Here is a 23,325-nt window from a genome sequence, read left to right on the forward strand (position 1 = left end):
AAAGGAAAATTGAAGCGGCGAAACAATTAGGACTCAATAGTCATAAATGTAAATTAAGGGGTGAAATTAAAATATAGGAATAATAAAAGGGTCTTCGTTTTGGTAAGAATAGGATAAGCTTTTTTTTTGGTGCTTCTTCGTTGTCGCAGTCTCTCGCTACATGGAGAGTCTCTCGATTCCCGCCGCTTCTTGGTTTTCCGGCGGAACCATTCCTCCGACGAATGTAAGAATTTCTCTACCGTATCATCTTCGGAGACCGTCGAACAGGAATTCCCCTCGCTTCTCCGCCATTAACGCCGCTTCTCGCTCTGGTTACAATATATATATATCTCTCTCTCTCTACAATGAAACTTCCTTCTCAAATGTTCGCTCTCTGTGGAAAAGTTCATGTCTTTTGGTGTTTTGTTGTTTAGTGAGTGAGCTAGTGGAGGAGGATGTGTTGCAAATGTTCTTGAAAGACAGAGAAGAAAATGGAGATTTCATTTCTAAAGTTTCTGATAGGCTCTGGTTAAAGGACATTCTCGAATCTATTGATCTTAATTCCAATGGAGCTTCCTCTTCAACTGTTGGACTTGAGACTCAGGTAAAGTTTCTTTCACTTGTTCATTAGTAATTGTTGCTAGTTTTTTTTAGTTCTAAGTTTGCTTTTGACAATTGAAATTGCTTACTATGTATCGAGGAATAGTTATATGATCCTGTTGCAATTGTTACGTGAGTCACTACATTTTTATGAAATCTAGTATTGGTTTGTGCATTTCTGAAATCTCACAAATTTATAGCATTCATGGCAACAATCTTCTATTTGGAACTGTTACTTTGGTTGGTATAGGTCCTTTATCAATGTATTTATGTTCTATATGCAGGAGAGCTTGATAGCTGGCGTAGATGATGATGATGATGAAAGTGGTTTCTTGAAACTTAAACCGACACAAGAATGGATTGGTTGGGAGAGTGATTCCGCCCCCACAAATAAGAAAGCTCTAGCTAAGGTGAGTCATCTATTGCTAAATTTTCTAGTTCTCTCTCTTTATTTCACACACCCTTCTTCTCATTGCAATATTCTGCTGCGTTTTTCCGACTTCCTCGATAACCCTTTGGGTTCGATTGCAGGCATTACGGGATGACAGGGAGAGAATGAAGAAATTTAACTTGCTGAAATATGAAGCTGTATGATTATTACTTTCAGTATGTTTCTTAATTAATCTGCAGCCAAATCTTTAAGATTCATCAAAACACTCAATTGTGGAAAATGGGTGTTCAGTATGTGATGTTAGTGGTTAATTTGTGTAGAATGAAGTTTAAAATTGCTGTGTTTGTGTCCTTAATTTTGTAGCTGAAGCGTGAACTGATGTACCTGTCGATTGTAATTGGAACTGGGTGCAGCGGATATTGCTTACTAGCTTTATCAGCTCAGGTAACCTCTGTCAAAGCTCTAACAACTTTATACCATGGCTTCTCTATACTCCCTCATTAGATTAGTCATACGAAAATGTGTCTTAAAGAAATATTGTGTGATCTGACAGGCTGCAGTCAGTTATGCAGTTGGGGTTCTTTTCAGGTTAGTTGTCTATATAAGTTCTCCAACATGCTTGACGAGCACTCATGCATTCCTAACCAAACCTGATTCCAGTGCAGTTGCTTGTACCTTCAGCTTTTATACGGATACGCTGATGGGCTTTCACGTGAAGCTGTTCCTGGTATCTTCCTGGAAAAAAAGTCTAAAAAGTAAAGACCTTGACAACTTTATAGTCTGGTCACGTTTTGTTCTCACTTCCCATACTCTCACATTGCTTTTGTATTGTCCGAACTCAGAATCGGGATCAGAAGTGAAGACCTTGAGGACTTCGTAGAGAGGACCATCAGGGGCAGCGGTCTGGCTCTCTCTTCTCCACGCCTGGTGATCCCGGCTGCAATTTATGGTTTGTGGATACTCTCTCACAAGTATTTCCAGAACGACTTGTTCGACTTTCAGGTAGCTATTCCAATTTGCTATAGGTTTCAGCTTTGTTTATTCATGTTTCCACAAAGTTGTAATTTTGTTTCTCCGATTATAGCTATCTTTTCACAACTTGTTGTAAAGTTTGAACCTTCTTATTCTCGACAATGGTTGTGCGTTGCAGATAGTTCCAGCCATGGTTGGTTTGTTTGTATACAAAGCCGCAGCTCTGGTTCAAGTGTACAGAGACAACCAAGATCTTCAGTTCATCTTCCCAGACGACTACTAACTACAAAGTTCACAAGCGAGAGACCTCCGGAAACAGACCAGGGAATCGCAGAATTGTGAATTGTTCGGTACATGTTTTGAGAGAGGAACAGAAGCTAGACTCATCCGCTAAGACCGAGGATATAGTGAGTTATAGATCAAAACGGCGTTATTTGGCTTTTCTCAAAAGCAAAGCAACCTCTTCTATTTTTAAAAACATTCTGGGTTTACTACTTTTCTAACGAAAACATTAATACAATGTTTATCTGCATGCCTTGATGAGTTTACTATATTGGATTTTGCTTCTTTCATTAATATTTGTGCGAGTGTGAATGGGGAGGAACTATGGTTTTTACCAGCCCCAGTAATATAAATAGTGAGTTTTAGAATCCTACTCTAAAACAAGCCATTGGAGACAAAGACGACCAACCTATGGACGACGTGAAAAAAGTAGAGTTCGGACATATTTCTCTACAAGCTACGAACTCCGATCCGTGTAAGGTAGATAAAAAAATATGCGACGATCAGTTTCTCGTTAACTTTGGATCTACCTTAAAAGGATCGTAGCTTGTACAGAAATATGTGACTACCGGAGACATTCTATCGGATGTCTTGTGGATTTGGCACAACTCTCTGGGTCACTCTTTTGTTGGTGTCCTTCTTTGCCATCTTATGGAGATGATGAAGGCGTCTCCAACTCTTCTTTCTTAAACTCACAATATATATATATATATATATATATATATATATATATATATATATATTACTGGGGGGCTGCTAAAAACCCTAGTTCCTCCCCATTACAACAATACTACCTTTCACTTTTTCATTGGATTAGCTCAAAAAACCCTAATTTTAAATCGTTTATTTGAAGATTAAAAAAAAAAAAAAAAAAAAAAAAAAAACCACATGGTGGTGGGCGAGTGGTTCTCGTTTGGTTGGAAGGATCGACTTGTTGGTCTAGGCCAGGGATCGATCCTCCCCAGACGCAGTTTCGCTCTCTCACTCCTGTGGCCACCTGGGAATTTACCTGCGGACTTGCTCAGGCGCCCCAGACCACCAGTTTATCAGGGGGCCCTTAAGTGGAGGCTTAAAAATCCCTGTGACGCAGGCTTAGGCCTAGTGGGCTAGTCAGATCACTGTGTGGTCTGGATACTGGGTTATCAAAAAAAAAGATTAAAAAAAAAAATTATTCGGCCCTGTCCCTATAATCAAAAGCGAAAATACTTTGATAATATATTAATGAAAGATGCAAAATCCAATAGTTTATAGTCAACTCATCAAGTCATGCATAAACTTTGTATTATTGTTTCCGTTAGAAAAGTAGTAACCCAGAATGTCTTCTTCTTTGGTCTCCTCTTTATGCAAATTAGTTCCCTGATATTCATTTTACTGCTGCATCTCTAAAATTTTTTCACATTTGGTCTTTTAATTTTCTCATGGTAAACAACTATAGTACCATTTACAAAACCTTGGGGAAAATTTAACAAAAGAGGTCACGTGCGTGAAATATCAAACGGTCAAATCTCGTCGACAGAACAACAATACAAACGTTAAAAAAACAAAAAAAAAAAACTTTCCACTTTCTTTTATCTCCCAAAGGCCACTCCGATTAAGAAACAGTGATTTTTTAAGAGTATTTGGCCTACTGGTAAAACATTATCAGCAAAAAATTAGGGCAAACTAGAGCAAAATGACCCTTTTTAATGGTATCTTCAACTTTTCTTTCTTTCTGCACAACATCCGATTCTCTTTAGGCTTTCTGTTTCTCCAGCTTTGGACAAAATGTGATTCCGCAAATAAATGTTACAGCAAAGAAGAGTATAGTATTCAAGACCGTAAACTCCATCCACGTGCAGCTAATTCACGCCGTATTCTCGTAGCTGCCTCTGCTGTGTCATTCAATGGCGGATAACTCCAACTTTCCGACATCTGTAAAAAAAAATCATTAGAACCAAACCAAATGAATACATACATGGAGGATGTAACAGAACTCCCACAAGAGACCTCTCTAATTTTTTACAGGATCCATTGACACGGACAAAAAATGGGGAAAAGATACTTACATCTTCGAAACCTGTAAATGAGCGGACGACTCCTCGCTCCCTCAAAGATTTTTGGAATTCTGCAATCTTCCATTTACAGTGATCGGCTCCAACAACATACACTGGTTTCCTGCAGCAGACAATGAATACTAAGGTTATACTTTAAGTTGCTGGAAAAAAAGAAAGGTTTTATCTCAGCATATTATATACCCAGTGCTACAAGCTTCGCTTATCAGACTGACAGAATCTGCTGTTACCACAAAGGCATCACCCCAAGCTAGATGTCCCATGTAAGGATCTGGTTCTGAATTAGCATTTTAAAAACACATTAGAAACATTCGTGGTCGCCTTGTACTTGTTCACAAAGCTGAAGCAAAATTTGCTGTTGATTGTAGGTACCTTGGCCATTCCATATGTAAACTTTGGGGTTATCTCCAAGTTCTTTGAAGATTACTCTTGAAACCTGCTTGCATAGTAAAGTACCAGGTGAAACTCAAGAAGAACATCAGTTATAACTCTAGGTAGAAAAAGAAAACCGTGTCAAGAGACCTTTGCAGGGGTTTTGTAGGAAAGAGCAATTCTGACACTTCCACAGGTAGCAAGGACATTAAGAAGGGAGTCTGTTAGCTGCTTTGCTAGGTCTGCTCCATACCGACAGTTACCTGTTCAGAAAGACAAAATGATACCATGGCAATAAGGTAAAAGCTTCGGTATTCAGAGGATATAGTCATGTGTTATATGCTGGAAACAGAATAACGCCTTCTAGTAACTTAAAAGAGTAAACAAAACCTACTTCTAGGCCAGCCGATGTTAACCACAACTAACGGCTTTGGAAGAGCAGCAAATTCATCATGCCAGGCACTAGCTGCTTTACGGAGTGAGGCATAATCGATCTGGTGTAGAGCTCCAGTAGTCAAGACCTGAAAATAGGCGTGTCCATTCATGGTAATTACAAATGAAATCTCCACAATAAGTGGAGAAGAGCATTGAGCAAAAAGCATGGTACTTGATACTTACTACATGATCCTGAGGAGGTTCACGTGGAGTTATCCAACTTCGCATAAATCTAGGAACCTGCTCTTGCGCTTCGAGTGTTAGAGGATAGTAGTCGTGACGAGGCGTGATCACCATATCAAACCTATTTAAATGTGATCTAGGATGTTTTATCTACAAAATGAAGACCAAATAGCACTATTTTAGAATTCCATTTTCTTTCTCTAGAAAATCACAGGATTCAGCAACAAAATTCTTCCAAAGATACAAATAACTTTTTATCTCGAATTGTATTTCAGAACTAAGTCTACTGTGCCTTAATAAGTAACATAACAAACAGGTTAAATCTTATAACAGACCTGAACAACGAAGACGTTTTCTGAAGCCAAACGCCTTATCGAGCTAGCAATAGAAATTGTATCTCTTCCACATGCAATCACGACCAACGGGCCATCCCTGTGAAAAGGAAATAAAATCGCTTAGCCATATGTGCAACACGATTCCCAATCCATGGACAAACAGAAATTCGTGAGAGAGGATGTGAAGGCATACACTCAGGCTTCAAATTCGCTTGAGTACTGCTTGCAACTCATAAAAACGTAAAAATGTCTAAATGAACAAGCACCACAAAGAAATTTCAGAAAGATTACATACTTTTCATAGGTCTGACGGGCCATATTCACAATGCTCTTCACATCAGCCTCTAGAATAGACGCCAAACCTACATTACCACCATTCTCTGAGGGTACAGATGAGATGTATTTACTTTGTTTGGATCCGAGCATCAATCTGGAGTAGAGGTATATATGCCTGAGGATAAAGTCTAACTTCTTGTGAAAACCAACTGGGAGCCAGTGCAGCCACTCATTTATCCCTCCTTTAGGCCTGGTCACTCGCTTGTATCAAGAAAAACAGATAATCTCAGCGAACCAAAAATCATGTTAAATGTAAATTTACAATTGTTGATCAAGAAACTAGAGAAGCCAGACACAGAAAAAACAGTCTTATATGCATCCAACCTGATCTATAAGAAGCATTAAAGACTCCACTACCACTGTTCCTTATAAACGAAATTCAGTAATTGCACCTAGGACTAATGCTACTATCAAGACCTAGCAAGCTCTTACATGGTGGAGTACCAAACTGGCACTATTTCTCTCTAAGGAAATTCTTGATTCAAAAGCAATCATCAATCTCACTACTAAATCATGCGCCCAGCAAAAACTAATGAAGATAATGGAAATACCGAGTATAGTATCAATGGTAATAGTCGAAGAAATGAAAAAACGACTAGAGGCTAGATCAAACTCACGTAGAGTAGGTGATTATTGGCTAAGCCGAGCGCACGAACGAGACCGATACACTGATTCTCGGAGCCAGGGAAACCGTTTCCGATGACGACGGCGCGTCTGACGACGTTCTGAGCACCGCCTTGTTCGAAAATATCAGGTACGCCGGTAGATAAACTGGGTGGATCCGGCAACAGGATTGGCCTCATGCCGGTTTCGATTTCGATTTCGATTCCGATCAAAAACCCTAGAGAAACTACAACGAGATTGGGGAATTGATTTCGAGAGCGAGCGAGAGAGGTCGTGCTTTGACAATGTTGCGGAAGAGAGATTGTTTTCCTTTTCTCCTTCAAGAGCGTGTCTTTACGCAACAAAATTTGGCAAAACAAAGCCACAAATCAAACTCTTAAAACTAATTTTTTTGTTAATCAATAAAACAAAACAAAAACATATTATTTTAAAAATGGGATTATTGTCTAAAATACCATTTTTTTTGGAAAAACTTACGAAAATGCTATTTTTTTAATAGTTTACGGATTTTGCCTTTTTTAACATTTAAAAATATATGTATTTTTTGATTTTTTTTACAAAAATACGTAATTTATACCAAATACTAAACCCTAAGAACAAATGGAACCGACTAAAACCAAACATAACGAGTGAAACGCATGTTAAATCATATTTTTGGAGCCTGAAAAAAGGCAAAATCCACAAACTATTCAAAAAATGGCAAAATCCACAAATGCTACTATGAAAGAGAGCAAAATCCGAAATTAATTCTTTTAAAATTTATAATGTATATGTGTTTTTGAGTATTTAGAGTAGATGGCAAAGAAGTATATGAAAATTACTAAATTAAGTAAATAACAATGATTTGATGTGAATAATTTTTTTTGGACCATTTAGTTCTTAATTTAATTGTTATGGGGAGAGTAAATTTTTTTGGTAACATGTTACTTTTTATGTAAGCGTTTAATTTGCGAAATGAATATTAATTTTGTTCCCTAAGATATTATTTTTTAGTGTAAATATCTAATTTACGAAATAAAGTGTATGATTTAGAATTTTGATATTACAATATTAGGTTTCGGAATTTTGTTTTGTTATATGATGCTATGCGATAAATTAAAATCTCACCGATTAAACTAGAGAGTCATCCAAAAATTAAAACAACAAAACTATTTTGGAAACAATATATTACTCACATTCACATAATTGTTGGTTTTCTAATTGTCACCTCTAATATAGCTAGTTATTTACCTTATGACTTATGAGCCTCTTCTTAGGCCCAATATGTAGAAACCTTATCTGAAAAAGCCCAACCATTATTGTTTTTCTTCTTGTGCCTCGTTTTGTCTCGCCCTCATATTCACACTCCTCCGAAGCAAGCTTCTTTGATCATTCTTTTTCTTTTTTTTTGGTAAAAGATCATTCTTTTTCTTATTCTCTCGGTAAGCTTTTTCTGATATGAATTTTATTAAGGAATCAGAAATAGGAGGATATGTAATCAAATACAAAAAAAAAGCTTAATCAAAGAAGTTATTCCTCCCCAAAAAAAAGATAATAACAAGAACGAACCTACCAAAAGAGGAGTTAAGCTATTCAATAGTGAGCCAAGTTTGCACTAGACCTCCATAGTTTTTGCTGTTCTTTCTGGCGTGAACCGCGTTCCAAATCAATCATTAAAGATTGTTTGTGGAGTGGAGGAACCATTGTTTTGTAATCTGTTGCTTCGTTCCATCCATATCTTAAGAACCTTTACAAACGGTACATTTTCTCTCCTTTAAGCACCGTGTTCGATTCCCGTAATCACGTATTCCTTAAAAATTTTATCAAGATATTTGGTTCTAAACTTCACAATTTTTTGTGCAGTTATTAATACGGGTTTTGTGTTTTGTGAACACATTTATGACTTGTCTAGTTTAAACTTTATCATTCCTTAATAATGATTTATTTTTTTATCGGATGTCCCCGAAGAGACTAATAATGATTTATTATCTATCGTAGTATAAGAAAATGCTAGAGTCATGCTAGGAATATGAAATTGTAGAAATGACCCACAATATTAATAAATATCTTAGCTGCTAACACGTTAGACGTTTGAATTTAAGAAATGAATTTGCTGGAGTATTTTTAAAGTATTATAGTAGGGGTAGCTGAAGGTGATAACTTAGTTTAATGTGCCTGTCGTATTCACTTATTAGGAATATGAAATTTTATCAACAACATATTAATAATATTTTAGGTGAATTCGAAGAAGATGTAGTAAGATACTAATCTCGTGAAACATTTTTAAGTAATACTATAATTTACTAATTCAGAAAGGACTGAGGAATTGATTGCACATGAATCATAGCAGATCCACAGCAAAATTAAGGTGTACACACATGACGTGTTTTTGTTATATTTATGGAGTACCATCTTGAGATCTCGAGAAAACAAACCTCATTTGAATCATCACAAAATCTCAAAACCACAAAATGGATCCATCAACCAAAATACTACCAATTTACAAATATCCTTTGACCATTTCGACTCGTTTTGTTAATGATTCTTGTAAAGGCTGCAATGTAAAAGGTCCGATCTACGGCGGCTACCGTTGCAACGAGCCTACCTCTACTGGTTTGATCTTCCACAAAGAGTGCGCCGAGGCTCCACCAGAGATTACAAACCATCCTTCTCATCCTCAACATCCTCTCAAACTCCACAATTCTCTACGAAAACCATGTAAGTGTAATATATGTGGCAAGACCTTTTTCGCTTTTGGCTATCGTTGTTCATCAAAATGCGACTTCACCGTGGATCTCACCTGTGGGATAAATCCATTGCCGCTTGCTATTGAACATCCAAAGTCTCATCATCATCCAGTTGTCTTCTTGAAAGAACCTGCAAAGCCGGGCCGGCGCAAATGTGGAATTTGCAAGGGATATAATGGTGGATGTTCTTATGCATGTATTGAATGTGAAGTCCACTTTCATGTCGAGTGTGTCAATTTTTCCCAGGAGGTGAATCATCCTTCTCATCCTCAACATTCTCTCGAGTTACTTGGATACGAATCACTAACAAGTGATGCCGAAAAGACATGTCTTTTATGTGGAGAACGACCAGACAAGGTGCTTTATCGCTGCTCGATATGCAACTTCAGCATATGCCGATTTTGTACAAAAGATCCACCACCCCTTGCTATCGAGCATCATAAGACGCACGAGCATCGACTTGTCCTCTTATCAAGACTCATCTCATTTGAATGTAATGCATGTGGGATGCAAGGTGATCGAAGTCCTTACATGTGTATTCAATGCGGGTTTGTTGTCCATCGAACTTGTATTGACTTACCACGTGTCATTAACATCAACCGTCACGATCATCGCATATCCCTCACTCATCATCTCGGTGTTGGGTATTCGAAATGCGGTATTTGTCGCAAAGATATAAGTCAATACCACGGGGCTTATTCCTGCTCTCGTTGTCCCAGCTATGCCGCTCATTCACTATGTGCAACAAGAAACGACGTATGGGATGGGATAGAACTCGAAGGGACACCTGAGGATAACGAAGATATTGCGCCGTTCAAAGTGGTGGGTGATAACTTGATCAAGCATTTCAGTCATGAAGAGCATAATCTAAGACTCAATAAGGACAATATCGATCGTGACGAAGGCTCACGTTGTGAAGCATGCGTCCTTCCTATCTATTCCAATCCGATCTACAACTGTGAGGACTGTCGTTTCATTCTCCATGAGAAATGCGCTAATCATCCAAAAAAGAAACGACATGTATTCCACACGAAACCATTCACACTATGGTCAAGACCACCAAGAACATTCCATAGCAAAGATTTTAGATTCTACGATGTCTTTCGCTGCAAGGCTTGTAGAACAAAGTCTACTGGTTTCAGGTACATTTCGGATTGGTGGGTTCTAGATGTACGTTGTGGTTCGCGTTCTGAACCGGTCATTCATGATGGTCACAAACATCCTCTATATTACGAAAATAAGGAAGATCACTGTTGTGATGCATGTATTAAAGAGATAGATGGTTATCTGCTTTCCTGTGATACTTGTGACTTTGATCTGGATTTACGCTGTACTGATTTACCAAAAGTAGTAAAGCACAGCTGCGACGATCATCCTCTTTCCCTATGCTATGGCGAAAATGCAACCGGAAAATATTGGTGTGATATTTGTGAGGCGGAAACAGATCCAAGTAAGTGGTTCTACACTTGCTCTGAATGCGTGGTTACTGCACATATTGATTGTGTACTTGGAGATTTTTCACGTCTCATGCCAGGACGCATCATCACCTACAATAAAGTTAAAGTTGAAGTGGTTCCTAACAACCATAGTTCTCGCCCCTTCTGTGCAAAATGTCACTCCAGATGCAGAGCTCCAATCATTCTAAAGCTTTGTGATCCATACACTGGATACATTTGTTCCGATAAATGTGTAGTGCCCGGCTATCAATACAGCTAAAGAACAACTATATAGCTGTTTATTTCATTCTATTGTTTCTCGTAATTTTTTGGATGTAAGAGTTTATTTCCAACTACAAGTGCTAAGCATTCTGGTTATATTCATACTGTGTTCATCCGTACAGGTAGGATTAAACTGAATCAATGACATCTATAAAGTCGTAACAAGTTATGCCAAACTTGCTAAAAAGGTAGTACCAACTAATATGGTTTAGTTAATGAAAACATAGACAGGGATGATGGGAACAGATATTTGTGAATCAGAAATGTTATTAAACCAAGATGAAAACTCAAGTCATTTTAACAACAGAAATAACGAATATGTGATGTACATTGCAAATGCAAAAATTATAAAGACACAGCAGATAAAGTTTTTGAAATACAGAGAACAAACTCACTCAAGTGACTAAATCTACAAGACAAGGCAAGTGTTCAATGAACCTCTGTATCATTTTGACATTTACAAGAGTTACATAAGCAAGGAGGACCGTGACATGTAACCTCAAACTCACTGTCATTTTCATGACAAAACCAAGACTTAAGAGTCGAAAGGATGCGACAGAGTTGATTTACAATAACAGTGGTGTGTTTCAGGTTACCTTAGATAAGGCTGCCAGAATTTAAGATCTGCATGACGGTAAAGTGATTCCTCCGCAGAAAGATGCGATTATTATGTACAGCACAAGAACTATCAAGCATGTCAACAGTACCCTGCCGAACACAAACAAAAAAAGCAAAGGCGAGTTGAAACACCTAGAATGTAGATGGGTATATCTCGTAATTAGCAAACAAAAGAAATTAAGAGAATCTAGAAGTGACAGAGATCCTTACAGGAGCTTAGCATTTTTCATCCAAAGAGCTCGGCGGAGACGCTTAGATTGTTTCCTGAAGTGAAACGCGCTATCTTGCATCGTTGCTGTTTTATCAACAAGAAGCTCAATCCTATCACCTCTCTCCATTATTTTCTCAATGTTCTCTACCATGACCGATCGAATCTGTAAACACAATAACACAACAATGAGATAACAAACTTCTTCCACAGAGATATCAGATAACGGTATTTAGGAGCTCATGAACATTGAAACAAACCAAAAAACTTTCACACAAGACAGATTTAAAGAAGCCTGTAATAACTAAAAAGATACTACCTTTTCAATCTAGAGATCATACGAAGAAACAATTTACCTCACTGACTTCTCCTCTAACACGATTGAGAGTATCAACACTAGGATTACTAGAGAAGAACTCCATCTGCTGATGCAAAACCCTTGAGAATTCATCATTCATTGCATAAGCTGGAGCATGATGCGCCACTTTTCCATAGTTTTTCATAAACCTCATATGAATATCTTCCAAATATGAAAATGGAATCCTCCCTAGCAATCCAATCACCAACACATCAAAACATAAGTTACACAAAGAGAACCAAAAATTCGGAATCTAAGGGGGAAAAAATTCTTACTTCCAAAGGTATCATTGGCCATACAGAGAAAGGTAAGACCATCAGATCTAAGAATATGGAAGATGTAACGGTCTTGTGAGAAACAAAGTCTTTCATCGGCGATTTCCGGTGAAAGCTTCTCAAGGATCCGTCGCACCACGGCGCCTGTGTTTCCCGTAACGGCGCTGAATTCAGCTAATACCACCGTACCTCTCGCCACTACCGCATATACAATCGCCATCGGAGAATCTTCAATCGGAGTGGTTCGATGTCAGAGAGTGTGGATCACGCGCTCCGGCGGCGAGAAAGTTCAACGTCGACTTTGCTGCGATCAGAGCCAGAGTCTATAAAATGCGAAGTTATAAGGTTAGGTGCAAACGTTTCGAATAAAACCCCTTGTTTATTGTTACGTTTTTAATTGTCACCTAAATATTGTTTTCTTACATTTTAAACCCTGAAGCAGCGGTTTACATTTAACCAATTTATTAGGCCTTGGACCTTTGTAAATTATCAGAAAACAAACCGACCCGGCATACGGTTTGGGTTCGGATACATCAATAACCCGATCGGTTCCTTCTTTTTAACTTCGATTATCCGGTTCGGTTCGAGTATTACCCCGAATAAACCGAATTAAAATTAAATCCCTAAGTTTAAATATACCGATCACGAGTCTCCACTGTCGACGAGAGCTACTTCGCCTCGAATCGAGACTCCGGCGACTGAGGCGATTCTCTTGCTCCGGTAAACAGACTTTTCGCTGTTTCTATCTCCGGAGAATTACACAGGCGAGCTTCTATCTATTTTCTTCTTTGTCCCCAGTTGAGATAATGATTATGCTCTAGAAGCAAATTGTTTCTCTGCTTCTCTTTCTCCAGTGAAGTGTTTGTTGAATTATAAACGAGGTTTAGGAATTTGGTTAATGATAATGGCGGATTGTGTTGGTTTTCTGTCTCCGACGAACAAATGACATGTACGATTTCTATTGTGCTACCTGCTACGAGCTCAGTATTTAGAACTCTTGTTTAGAAGGGTTTTGATGTTTCTATATTGAATATTCATGTTATGTTACTTTGATTGTGCTTTGAAATTGCTGTGTTTTTCTGTCTATTGTCTGATTGGTTCTGATATTATACAACAGGTGTTTGACCCTGTCTCAGATTGGGGTCAATCTTCTTTATTCAGAAACATGGTGTTTGGACAAGTAGTAATAGGTCCTCCTGGATCAGGCAAGACCACTTACTGCAATGGCATGTCTCAGTTCCTCTCTCTAATGGGCAGGTTTCATCTTCTTTCTTTTTTTTCTCAAATTTTTCTCTTTTTGGATCAAAGAAAGAAGCTTGCTTACTTTTGTATCTGTAATTCTGTTTGTATTGATTTTTTCGCTGTCCCTAGCTTTGTAAAGTTGCAAACTTTAGTTAATAAATAGTCTCTTAAATTCCAGAAATTTGAATTGCCTGACTTGTGAGATGAGTCATGGTTACTTGATTGTTTAATGTTGTTGCCTTGTCTTTTTTTTGCTCGAGAGATTTGCAGATTCGTGAGAACTTCTCTGTAAGTATATTCTCTTAACGTTGAGTTACTTTTCTTTTTATTTGCAGGAAGGTTGCTATTGTTAATCTGGATCCTGCAAATGATGCATTACCGTATCCTTTTTAAGCCAATATATACAAAATGGTTAAAAATTTCAGGTGTATATTGTTTCTTGACATTGATTTTAGTTATGAGTGTGCTGTGAATATAGAAGAATTGATTAAGTTAGAAGATGTTATGCCGGAACACTCGCTTGGTCCTAATGGAGGTGAATTTTGCATCTTGATTTTCCTTTTCTTCGTACTTTTTATTTTTATCTTTGGTCAAATTAACAACAAAATTTCTAATGAAACAGGTCTTGTATATTGTATGGAGTACTTGGAGAAAAACATTGACTGGCTGGAATCTAAACTAAAGCCTCTTCTGAAGGGTTAGCAACAATAAGTCCCTTCTTCCTCTTTTTTTTTTTTTTTTGTCGTAATGTCTCTTCGTGAAAGTAAAGTTTTGAATTATCTGCAGATCATTACATTCTCTTTGATTTTCCTGGCCAAGTGGAATTGTTCTTCATTCATGACAGTACCAAGAATGTTCTCACGAAGCTGATAAAATCATTGAACCTTAGAGTATGTGCTTTTCTTTACTTATTACCAACTTGCTAAATGAACGTTACTTAGGAGTCTACATATCTGATGAATTTCTTTTTTTGTTTGTTGGTTTGTTCTGCAGTTAACTGCTGTGCAACTAATTGATTCCCATCTATGTTGTGATCCCGGGAACTATGTAAGCGCGTTGCTTCTCTCCTTATCCACAATGCTTCACATGGAACTCCCACATGTCAATGTCTTGTCTAAAATCGATCTGATTGGAAGCTACGGAAAGCTAGGTATCTATAATCTATCTATGGTTTGTTCTCATAACATCGGTTTTTCAAAAGTAACTATAGACTCACTAACTAGCATCTCTGTGCATGTAGCTTTCAATTTAGATTTCTATACCGATGTTCAAGACTTGTCATACTTGGAGCACCATCTTAGTCAAGATCCTCGCGCTGCTAAGTACAGGTTTGATATAAACAACATTGAATGATCAATAATTGTCCGCTTAGAAGCATTCTCAATATCTCATGAGCCCGACGTTTCTCATTGCAGAAAACTAACAAAAGAGCTATGTAGTGTTATTGAAGATTACAGTCTTGTTAATTTTACTACCTTGGATATTCAGGTTTGCGATCTCCTCTGGCTCTCTCTCTTTCTCTCTGTGCAAGCATCTTTTCGCAATTTTCTTTTTGTTTTCAGGACAAAGAAAGTGTTGGGGATCTAGTAAAGCTCATTGACAAGAGCAATGGATACATATTTTCTGGCATTGATGCAAGTGTGGTTGAATACAGCAAGATTGCGATTGGTCAAACTGATTGGGATTATAACAGATATCCTTTTTTTAGAATTATGATTTCTTAACCATTGCCTCTCTCAATAGCTCTTGAGTTTTAGTTTTACGTCTACAACAAAAGAGTTGTTTCTTTAACGATAGTCTTCACAGTTGCGGCTGTCCAAGAGAAGTACATGGAAGACGAGGAAACACAAGACTGAGAAAATCGAGACAGAGCTTGATGAAACTTTCAAAGAAGAGAGCTGGTTTAAAATATCTCTGAACCAAACCATGTAACGGTGTGTATGAACCTTTTTTGCATTTTTGGGTTCGGTTTATGTCTAAACAACATTGATTTTGACACAACTTGCTGGTTTGGTAATTATGCTAACTTTTTTGCCAAACTTTGTCTTACTTTTTTCCTCTTAGTTTTTGATTATTTCGTCTTAATTTCAAGTCTTAGACTTTTGAGTTTCTGATCACACGTGCCCATGACTTCCACATTCTCTAGAAAACATCTCAAATACTATACTTATTGGGTAATTTATTCTTGCCTAAATTCTCACGTTACAAGGTAGTAAAAAATAAGAGAAAGAATCATTGTGGTCATAAAATTCAACTAACAATAAGCAATTGAAACAACTTAAATTTGCTTCATTATAAAATCTATATAGCTTCAAGGCCAACTCAGCTGTTCCCATTCCCAGATTGGTTCTGTTAATCCATCAACCAACTCTGTACTCATAGAGAGATCAATATTTTCTCCTCCTGAAATCGAAGTTTCCGATGAGCTTTCGACACGAAACGATGTCTCAGCCACCGCAACATCACTTGTAAGCATTCTCTCTGTCTGCAAAACTTCCACAGGACGTCTATCAAATGCTCTGGAGCTTCCTGTTGTTATGTAGACACGACATAAACTGAATTCATGTCTCAACTGCAAAATATCAAGAAAAGCAAAAACAAAAATCTTCATTGGTTATATAAACACTTTAACCAAGAATGTTTTAATTAAAACTTTATATATGCAAGTATACCTTAGGGATTGTGGAAGCGTTGACTGTTTCGTCAACGGCTTTGTACTCATTCATCTTCCATTTTGTTTTTCTTCCGGTTGGTGCTTTCCCAGTGTAGAAAACCATAGTTTTCTTGACTCCAATCATTCGGTTGTCGTTGGAAAAGACAGGACCAGGTGATCCAGTCGCTTTCCAGTATCCTGACCCCGTGGTTCTACTCGGTCTACCTCCTCTAGCTTCGCGTTCTTGTCGTGGCACGAAGAAGAACCATTGCTCAGCGTCTCCTCGACATCTCACTCCCGCAACATCTACAAAAATATGTAAGTTCCATATATTAACACTAGCCATATATACAGGCCGGCTCAAAAAAATTAAGAACCCTGAGCCCTAATTTCTTATGTATATATAAAAAAAAAAAAAAAAATTTGGACCCTAATTTTAATAAATTTAGTTAAAAAAAAAGACAAAAAAATTTTGAACCCTGTGCATGAGCACTCCCCGCACATGGGGAGAGCCGGCACTGCATATATATATAGTTTAAAAAAAAAAAAATTAGTTATTCATGTGTTTTAGGGGTGTTCAATCTGATTAAACCAAACCCGAACCAATTCAAAACCAACTAAATTAACCGATATGGAATCAGGTAACTTTATTTCTAAAACAAGAAAACCGAACACCAAAATGGAGAAGTTTACGTGCTATAAAACCTAACTTGTATATTGCCCTAATGACTTAAAGTAAAATATATGATGATGATTTTATTGTCATAGTACTTAAGAGAGACAATTTGGGTGAGGGTAACGTACTTGGAAGATGACTAGGCTCGACCTCAAAGACATCAAGAACAGGAATGACACGGTGCATTGAGTCGTCACTCCTTCCTTCAAGCTGGTTTCGTAGGTAGAACGCAACCAGTTCCTCTTCCGTGGGATAGAAGCGAAACCCGATTGTGACCTCATCCGCCATTTTTGTACGATATAGGTAATATTAAGAAAAACTCTAATTAATTGTAGCTCTACCTATATTATTAACTTAGATGTTATGGACTCATTGTCATTAAATAAGTTGTTGAAAGCTGTAAAGATTGGTTTCTCCGAGTGAATGTAGAAAAGTTCTCTACGCGTTTTTTGATTATTTTTTTATTTCCCTTTTTGTACGGATATTGGTAAAGACGACAAGGATGTTTTGTGTGTGTGTGTGTTTGATTACTTTCGTTGTTATGTGTTTACTGTTTAGTAAACTTTTTACGAGCCACGTACGTCCATTGAATGAGTCAAGCATTCGTCTTGCCGTCAAGTTTCAGTCTCTTTTCCCTTAGTTTTCCTATCTTTTAATTTGGCTTGCCAGTTTTGGAAAATAGTATTTTTGAAGCAAACTCAGATTAGTCATATTTTTTAAGGTTAGTTTTCTAATGCCTAATCAATTTTTCAGAGGATAATATTCTTTGTAACGAGGTTCATTAATTAAGGAACATGTAATTTCTAGTGAAAGTATAATAACATAATTATGGACGGTACAGTAAAACTGAAATATACAACTTTATTTATTTACATAACAAAACAAACTATATATGTAAGTATATAACAAGTTAACAAAGATGAAGAAGACTTTGCCTTGGGGTATTTTCGTTAATTCATGACATAAATTCGGCCATTTGCAAGTACGTTAACTTTATCATGGTACATTATCTTTTATATAGTTGCAAATTAATTTCCAAAATTTAATCATTGAGTATTATTACACTAGATGACTTTTTAAATACCAATATACTTTGTAACTACATAGATCTGAAAATTATAAATTTTGAAGATAATTGAATGTTATAATCATTCACAACTATTGACCATATTACAAAAAAAAAAAAAAAAAACAAAAAAAAAACACTTCAATTCCTCTGAAATCTAAATAACAAAAGTTGACACTTTAACAAAGAAAAAAGAAAAAAAGAAGAAGACTATATGCCCCATTTTTTGAAAATCTCCACATCATATATTTGCAAGTTAATTAGAAGATGGTATATTTGTGTATTTTCTCAACCTAGGTTAAATGCTTCCTATATCGACTAGCTTTGTGATACCGCCACCCCCAAGTCAACTGATATTCATATTTCAAATTCAAAAACACTCTATAACGATTTTAGTGTACGAGATCCTAGATAATTATGGTACTCATGTACCAGTTCGGAGAATAAAATGCATAAAGGCATAAAGCAATACGGAAACTTATCACGCACCGTTATGGATTGTTAGGTAAAAGTGGTCCACATCAATAATTCGTTTTAAGTATGTTGCGACCTTAATTAATCTCAACCTCTACTTAATAAATAGGTCAACTCGAGACTTTTTCTTACATAAATGAGACGGCTTCTATAAATAGTATGAAAGTTCATTACAGAAATGTCAAATTCAATTTTTTTTTTTTTTTTGCCGTCTAGATTTATTATTAGTTGCAAATTATGAGAACTGTTACATAGACGATTCTACAACTGACAATTTCTGCCGACCCTTAGTAGATCCACGACAGACTACACTTCCTTCTTCATGATCTTGATGAATACCTTCAATGATCCACGACCTAGCGACACTTCCTTCTCTGCGTAGAATCCTGGCGCACGGCTATAATTGTACATCGCTGGAGACCTCCTGCACACTTGCCTCAATTAATCTGCAAATTTGTTAATAAATCGCAATATCTGGGACTCGAACCCCAGACTTTTTAGTGTAGAAGCATTAATCAACCCTTGGTCAACCAATGGGCCAAGGGGGCTTCCACTGTCAAATTCAATTAAAACAAGTTATTTAACAACCCAACAAAAACAAGTCTTTTTTATGCCAAACTACCATTTTCTATTTTTCCTTTTTAAGTGTTTAACGAACAAACATTTTTTTGAAAATTAAAGATAGACTTAGTTAAAAAAATTTATATCTCCAATTAAAATTAACTGAAAGTGTTATAAAGTGATAATTTTGGCAAAAAAAATATTTAACACAATTTGTGCTGTATAAAAATTAATTATGACAAAAAATCGATATGAAAAGCAAAACTAAAAAGGTATATGGCCGTTTCGGTTTTTGTTAACAAACCATTACCGGAATAAAAACTTTATCGACATAAAAAAAAGAACCGATTAAATTCTCAGTTCTTATAATGTTTTGTTTTATTTAATAAAGTTTTTTAAGATTGAAACTGTATAAGCTGGAATGGTCTTTAATTTTATTTGGTTACTCTATCATATCACCAAAATAAAAATCTCGAAACCAAAAACAAGTTTTGACATCCCATAGACTTCATTATTTTTTCTGAAGGCAAGTCAAGAAGAGAAAAACAAAACAAATCTACGGAGCCAGAAAACAACAAACAACTAAATCTCCGCATTTAGATCTTATTTACGACAGAATTGTCATCGATCATACTAATACTTTGAGGTGTCTTTTCTTGTGGTTAGCATAGATTTGAGACTTGGTCCGCTCTCGTCAGTGGGCTAATACAAATGAATTACGTAACGTTTTACTCTTTTTAGAGCATTTAGTTATGTCCCATTTATAACGTGTGATTAATTATTAGTATTTTCTGTTTTGTCAACTAACGTGTGATGTTTGTTAATTATAATCAAGTTTTCTGTGATTTATTCTTTTCGATCATATGGTGCAGGACCTGCATGCAGCCGAAGTCCGATATATATATATATATATATATATATATATATATATATATATATATATATATATATATATATATATATATATATATATATATATATATTCCATCTATTTCACTAGTAGTATTGTTTGACACATTTTTTCTTGGGTCATCTTTCATTAATAAAATTTAAAAATAAAAAAATTACAACGACAAACCAAAAAAGAAGACAAAAAAACATCGAGATACTATTAATTAAAAAGAGAACCTCGTCCACGTTAAGCTCTTAACAAAATAAGATTGTGATTATCATTATTTTCTAATCACGTATAAACTATTTTATAAGAGAGCGAAATCTTATCTTCCTCTTACATGTTCATCGTTTCACAATATGGTCACGTTTTGATATCAATCTTTATCTTCAGTTCCAATATCACCAAAAAAACAAAATAAAAACCCCTAAAAACCAGAGACAATCCGATTAGACTTCTTCAACGAACGAAAACAAGTTTCTTATGGCATCTCCAACCATAGAAATCCATGGTAATTTCTCAATTATATTATTTTAATTATTTATTTAAATTTTAAATTACAATAAGGAAAATTTGGCCAATCATAAAAGCTCAACTGTTAAAGTGGATTTTCAGAGTTTCATATGAGAAACGAATATGGTTCTCTTTCCACCTTTTTCATTACTTTTTATTTTTTTTAATCTTCAGATACTCTTTAAAAACTGTCATTGGAGATGGTCTTATCTTTTTGGATTCGGGACTAATTAAGCACACAAATAATTTGGTCTTTAACAAACAAAGAAAAACACTTTGAAAAATAAAAAACACTATTGTGCAATGGATTGTTTTTTTTTTCCTGCTTTAAATTTAGTTTTCTTTTAGTTGTCGGCAAAATAAAAATCTTTTTTAACCGCAAGTAAAAGATAAGGAAAATAAAGTTGAACATAATGGCTATGAATGGTAACCTAATATCAAAACGGTACAGGGTGTACAGTTTTGACAGTTACCAATCACAAAAGGTTTATTAAAAGCGTTACCAATAGTTTTAGGGGACGATTGGTAACGACTGTTACTTTTGACTGTAGAGACTTTGACTGTCTTAGACTGTAGAGATTTTGGCTGTAAAAAATTTGACTGTTAACATTTTAGGACTGATTGGTAAAAACTGTAAAAGTTGTGACTTTAAATGATATAAATTATATCATTTTGAATTTAATTTATTAATTTTAAAACTTAAATAATTGTCACAACAAATAATTTTTTTAATAATCAGATAAATGAAATTCGAATTTTAAACACTTGTTTATTTATCTTCAATGAATTTATGTATAGGTATTGCATGTTTATCAAAAAAAAAATCATCTAAGCATCAAGTTCAATCTTTGGTTGTTATTCTTTATATAGAGAAATTGATCTTAAGAAAAACAGAAAAAATCAAATCTCAATTAATTAATCAATGAATTTTATGGGAATTGTTTTAAAAGGAAAAAGAAAAGAATTTTATGGCAATTTTAATTCACAGTTTCTTTCGTGAGGAGATAAAAATAAAGGATTAATTTATTTATTTTTTGTCTTTACAGCCAAGTAAAAGTCACGATTATGGGACTTTAAAAAAAAGAAGGAGAAATCGAAAGAAAAATCAGGTGGGCTGTCATGATTTTAAAAATGCAAAAAATAAAAAAAAAGCCTGATTGACTAATATTAAAAATGCAAAAAATACTGTACAAAAGAGTTACAGCCTTAACAGCCTATCACCAATCACCCTCTTACTCTCAGTTTTTTGTACAGTTATTTCTTACAATTTTGTATTATTCCGGTAAAGCTTACAGTTCTAGGTAACAGCTAAAAAATTTGTATAGCTTTTCGTTACCAATCAGATCCATTACGAAAAATATTGAATTAATATTAAATTAAATTAATAGAAATAATCAAAAAATATTAAATTAATATATAATTTGCATAAAAACTTGAAAACATCTTACATTTCTTATATTTTGAAACAAAAATAATACCTCAAAACGTCTTACATTTTGAAACGGAGAAAGTAACATATATTTTTACTTTAGGTGAAAACTGTCAAAATAAGGAGTCTTTAATTAGTGTGAAACTTTTAATAATAAATGCGTGAGTTTGGGGTTTTGCAGATACGAATTTGCATTAAAAATGACAAGTTGTGTGAGCAAGGTAACAATAAAAGTGTTATGAGGACTTAAGTAGTCGGTGACAATCAATATAATAGACTGATTACCTTATCGAACATTAAATGAAATTCACGAGTGAACAGAGAGTATCGATTTAAAGTTTTAATCTTGCTTCACAAAGAATGTCGTTTTATATTTTCAATGTAGTTTTTAATACTAATTCTTTTTTTTATCCTTACTTTTTCAGCTTATTAATTAGAGAGGGTGTATTATCTAATACTCCCTCCGTTTTCGAATAGTTGTCGTTTTAACTATATGCACACAAATTAAGAAACTATTAATGTTGTTAGTTTTTCAATATAAAAATATCATTAATTATCTACCTAAACATAATTTAACCAATAGTAAATCAAGTTGCATAATAAAAATAAATATAAAAAATAAAAAAGTAATAAATTTTGCATCGAAAACTGAAAACGACAACTAATTAAAAACAAAAAAATTTCTCTAAAACGACAACTATTCGAAAACGGAGGAGAGTATATTAATAAGGGATAGAAATGAAATTTGTTATGTGTTAAAAAAAAAAAAATTGTTTACTTTTCTGAATTTGTGTAAAAAATGGTAGAATGAAATAGAGGGAGTACTACTAATATTCAAATTCAAATTCAAATGAAATAGAGGGAGTACTACTAATATTCAAATTCAAATTTCATAAAGTTCAAATAAGTTGATATTTGATGGACATAACTTTTTTGTTTATACCGTTGATATGTCATTCGAGTTAAAACTCGCATATTGCATATAAAAAAAAAGTAGAATAATAAGTTGATAGTAAAAGAATAGATTAGTGATTTCAACAAGGTTAAAGTAAAAGTTAGCTTATCAAATCAAAGCAAACTGTATCGCAAGACGCCAAGACATATATATGAGTTTCAATTTCGCCTCTATATGTCTCACGATCCTATATGTTTCATCTCTAGGTGACGGGGAATAATTTCTAGGAAATATGTCTATTGACTCCAGTAGACCTGATGACAAAAGAAGACTGACTAACATTGAAATTTTTTTTTTGTTTGAAAATCAAATTGGTAACGTCCATTGAATCCACTTAAAACGAATTTTGTTTAAAGTAACTACAAGTAAATCAAGATAAATTTAATTGATCAACCACTGTC

At 35.2% G+C, this 23,325-nt stretch overlaps 6 protein-coding genes across 7 annotated transcripts; 3 read left to right on the plus strand and 3 right to left on the minus strand.

Moving 5' to 3' along the window:
- The first annotated feature begins 107 nt into the window (after window positions 1-107).
- Window positions 108-2,516, plus strand: LOC9310132. Its single transcript, XM_021021657.1, has 9 exons — window positions 108-311; window positions 414-583; window positions 864-989; window positions 1,111-1,167; window positions 1,334-1,414; window positions 1,524-1,558; window positions 1,636-1,725; window positions 1,813-1,972; window positions 2,121-2,516. The coding sequence occupies exons 1-9, from the start codon at window positions 161-163 to the stop codon at window positions 2,223-2,225; spliced, it is 975 nt and encodes a 324-aa protein (XP_020877316.1). The 5' UTR covers window positions 108-160; the 3' UTR covers window positions 2,226-2,516.
- A 1,169-nt stretch (window positions 2,517-3,685) lies between these two features.
- On the minus strand, window positions 3,686-6,994 carry LOC9308068 (mitochondrial fission protein ELM1). The gene is made up of 10 exons (XM_002874019.2): window positions 6,554-6,994; window positions 5,896-6,137; window positions 5,601-5,697; window positions 5,266-5,415; window positions 5,042-5,168; window positions 4,798-4,910; window positions 4,648-4,711; window positions 4,459-4,552; window positions 4,270-4,378; window positions 3,686-4,135 (listed from the first exon to the last, which is right to left on the minus strand). Exons 1-10 carry the CDS (start codon window positions 6,737-6,739, stop codon window positions 4,034-4,036), a joined length of 1,284 nt encoding a protein of 427 aa, XP_002874065.1. The 5' UTR covers window positions 6,740-6,994; the 3' UTR covers window positions 3,686-4,033.
- Window positions 6,995-8,618: 1,624 nt separating this feature from the next.
- Window positions 8,619-11,075, plus strand: LOC110227609. Its single transcript, XM_021022330.1, has one exon. The coding sequence runs from the start codon at window positions 9,011-9,013 to the stop codon at window positions 11,000-11,002; it is 1,992 nt and encodes a 663-aa protein (XP_020877989.1). The 5' UTR covers window positions 8,619-9,010; the 3' UTR covers window positions 11,003-11,075.
- A 198-nt stretch (window positions 11,076-11,273) lies between these two features.
- LOC9310133 (vesicle-associated membrane protein 714) lies at window positions 11,274-12,907 on the minus strand. The gene is made up of 4 exons (XM_002874020.2): window positions 12,464-12,907; window positions 12,187-12,377; window positions 11,833-11,996; window positions 11,274-11,712 (listed from the first exon to the last, which is right to left on the minus strand). Exons 1-4 carry the CDS (start codon window positions 12,681-12,683, stop codon window positions 11,622-11,624), a joined length of 666 nt encoding a protein of 221 aa, XP_002874066.1. The 5' UTR covers window positions 12,684-12,907; the 3' UTR covers window positions 11,274-11,621.
- A 210-nt stretch (window positions 12,908-13,117) lies between these two features.
- On the plus strand, window positions 13,118-15,744 carry LOC9310134 (GPN-loop GTPase 2). Of its 2 annotated transcripts, none has more exons than XM_002871953.2 (11): window positions 13,118-13,227; window positions 13,581-13,720; window positions 14,041-14,085; window positions 14,161-14,240; window positions 14,328-14,402; window positions 14,492-14,595; window positions 14,699-14,855; window positions 14,946-15,033; window positions 15,121-15,193; window positions 15,268-15,398; window positions 15,510-15,744. In XM_002871953.2, the coding sequence occupies exons 2-11, from the start codon at window positions 13,629-13,631 to the stop codon at window positions 15,559-15,561; spliced, it is 897 nt and encodes a 298-aa protein (XP_002871999.2). In that variant the 5' UTR covers window positions 13,118-13,227; window positions 13,581-13,628; the 3' UTR covers window positions 15,562-15,744. The 2 variants fall into 2 exon arrangements, with proteins under 2 accessions (XP_002871999.2, XP_020877990.1); XM_021022331.1 differs by lacking the exon at window positions 13,118-13,227 and adding an exon at window positions 13,275-13,472.
- A 113-nt stretch (window positions 15,745-15,857) lies between these two features.
- Window positions 15,858-17,690, minus strand: LOC9308069 (NAC domain-containing protein 90). The gene is made up of 3 exons (XM_002874021.2): window positions 17,163-17,690; window positions 16,378-16,664; window positions 15,858-16,277 (listed from the first exon to the last, which is right to left on the minus strand). Exons 1-3 carry the CDS (start codon window positions 17,320-17,322, stop codon window positions 16,017-16,019), a joined length of 708 nt encoding a protein of 235 aa, XP_002874067.1. The 5' UTR covers window positions 17,323-17,690; the 3' UTR covers window positions 15,858-16,016.
- Between the last annotated feature and the right edge of the window lie 5,635 nt (window positions 17,691-23,325).

This window comes from Arabidopsis lyrata, assembly GCF_000004255.2.
Source record: "Arabidopsis lyrata subsp. lyrata unplaced genomic scaffold ARALYscaffold_6, whole genome shotgun sequence".
Taxonomy (NCBI): Eukaryota; Viridiplantae; Streptophyta; class Magnoliopsida; order Brassicales; family Brassicaceae; genus Arabidopsis; species Arabidopsis lyrata.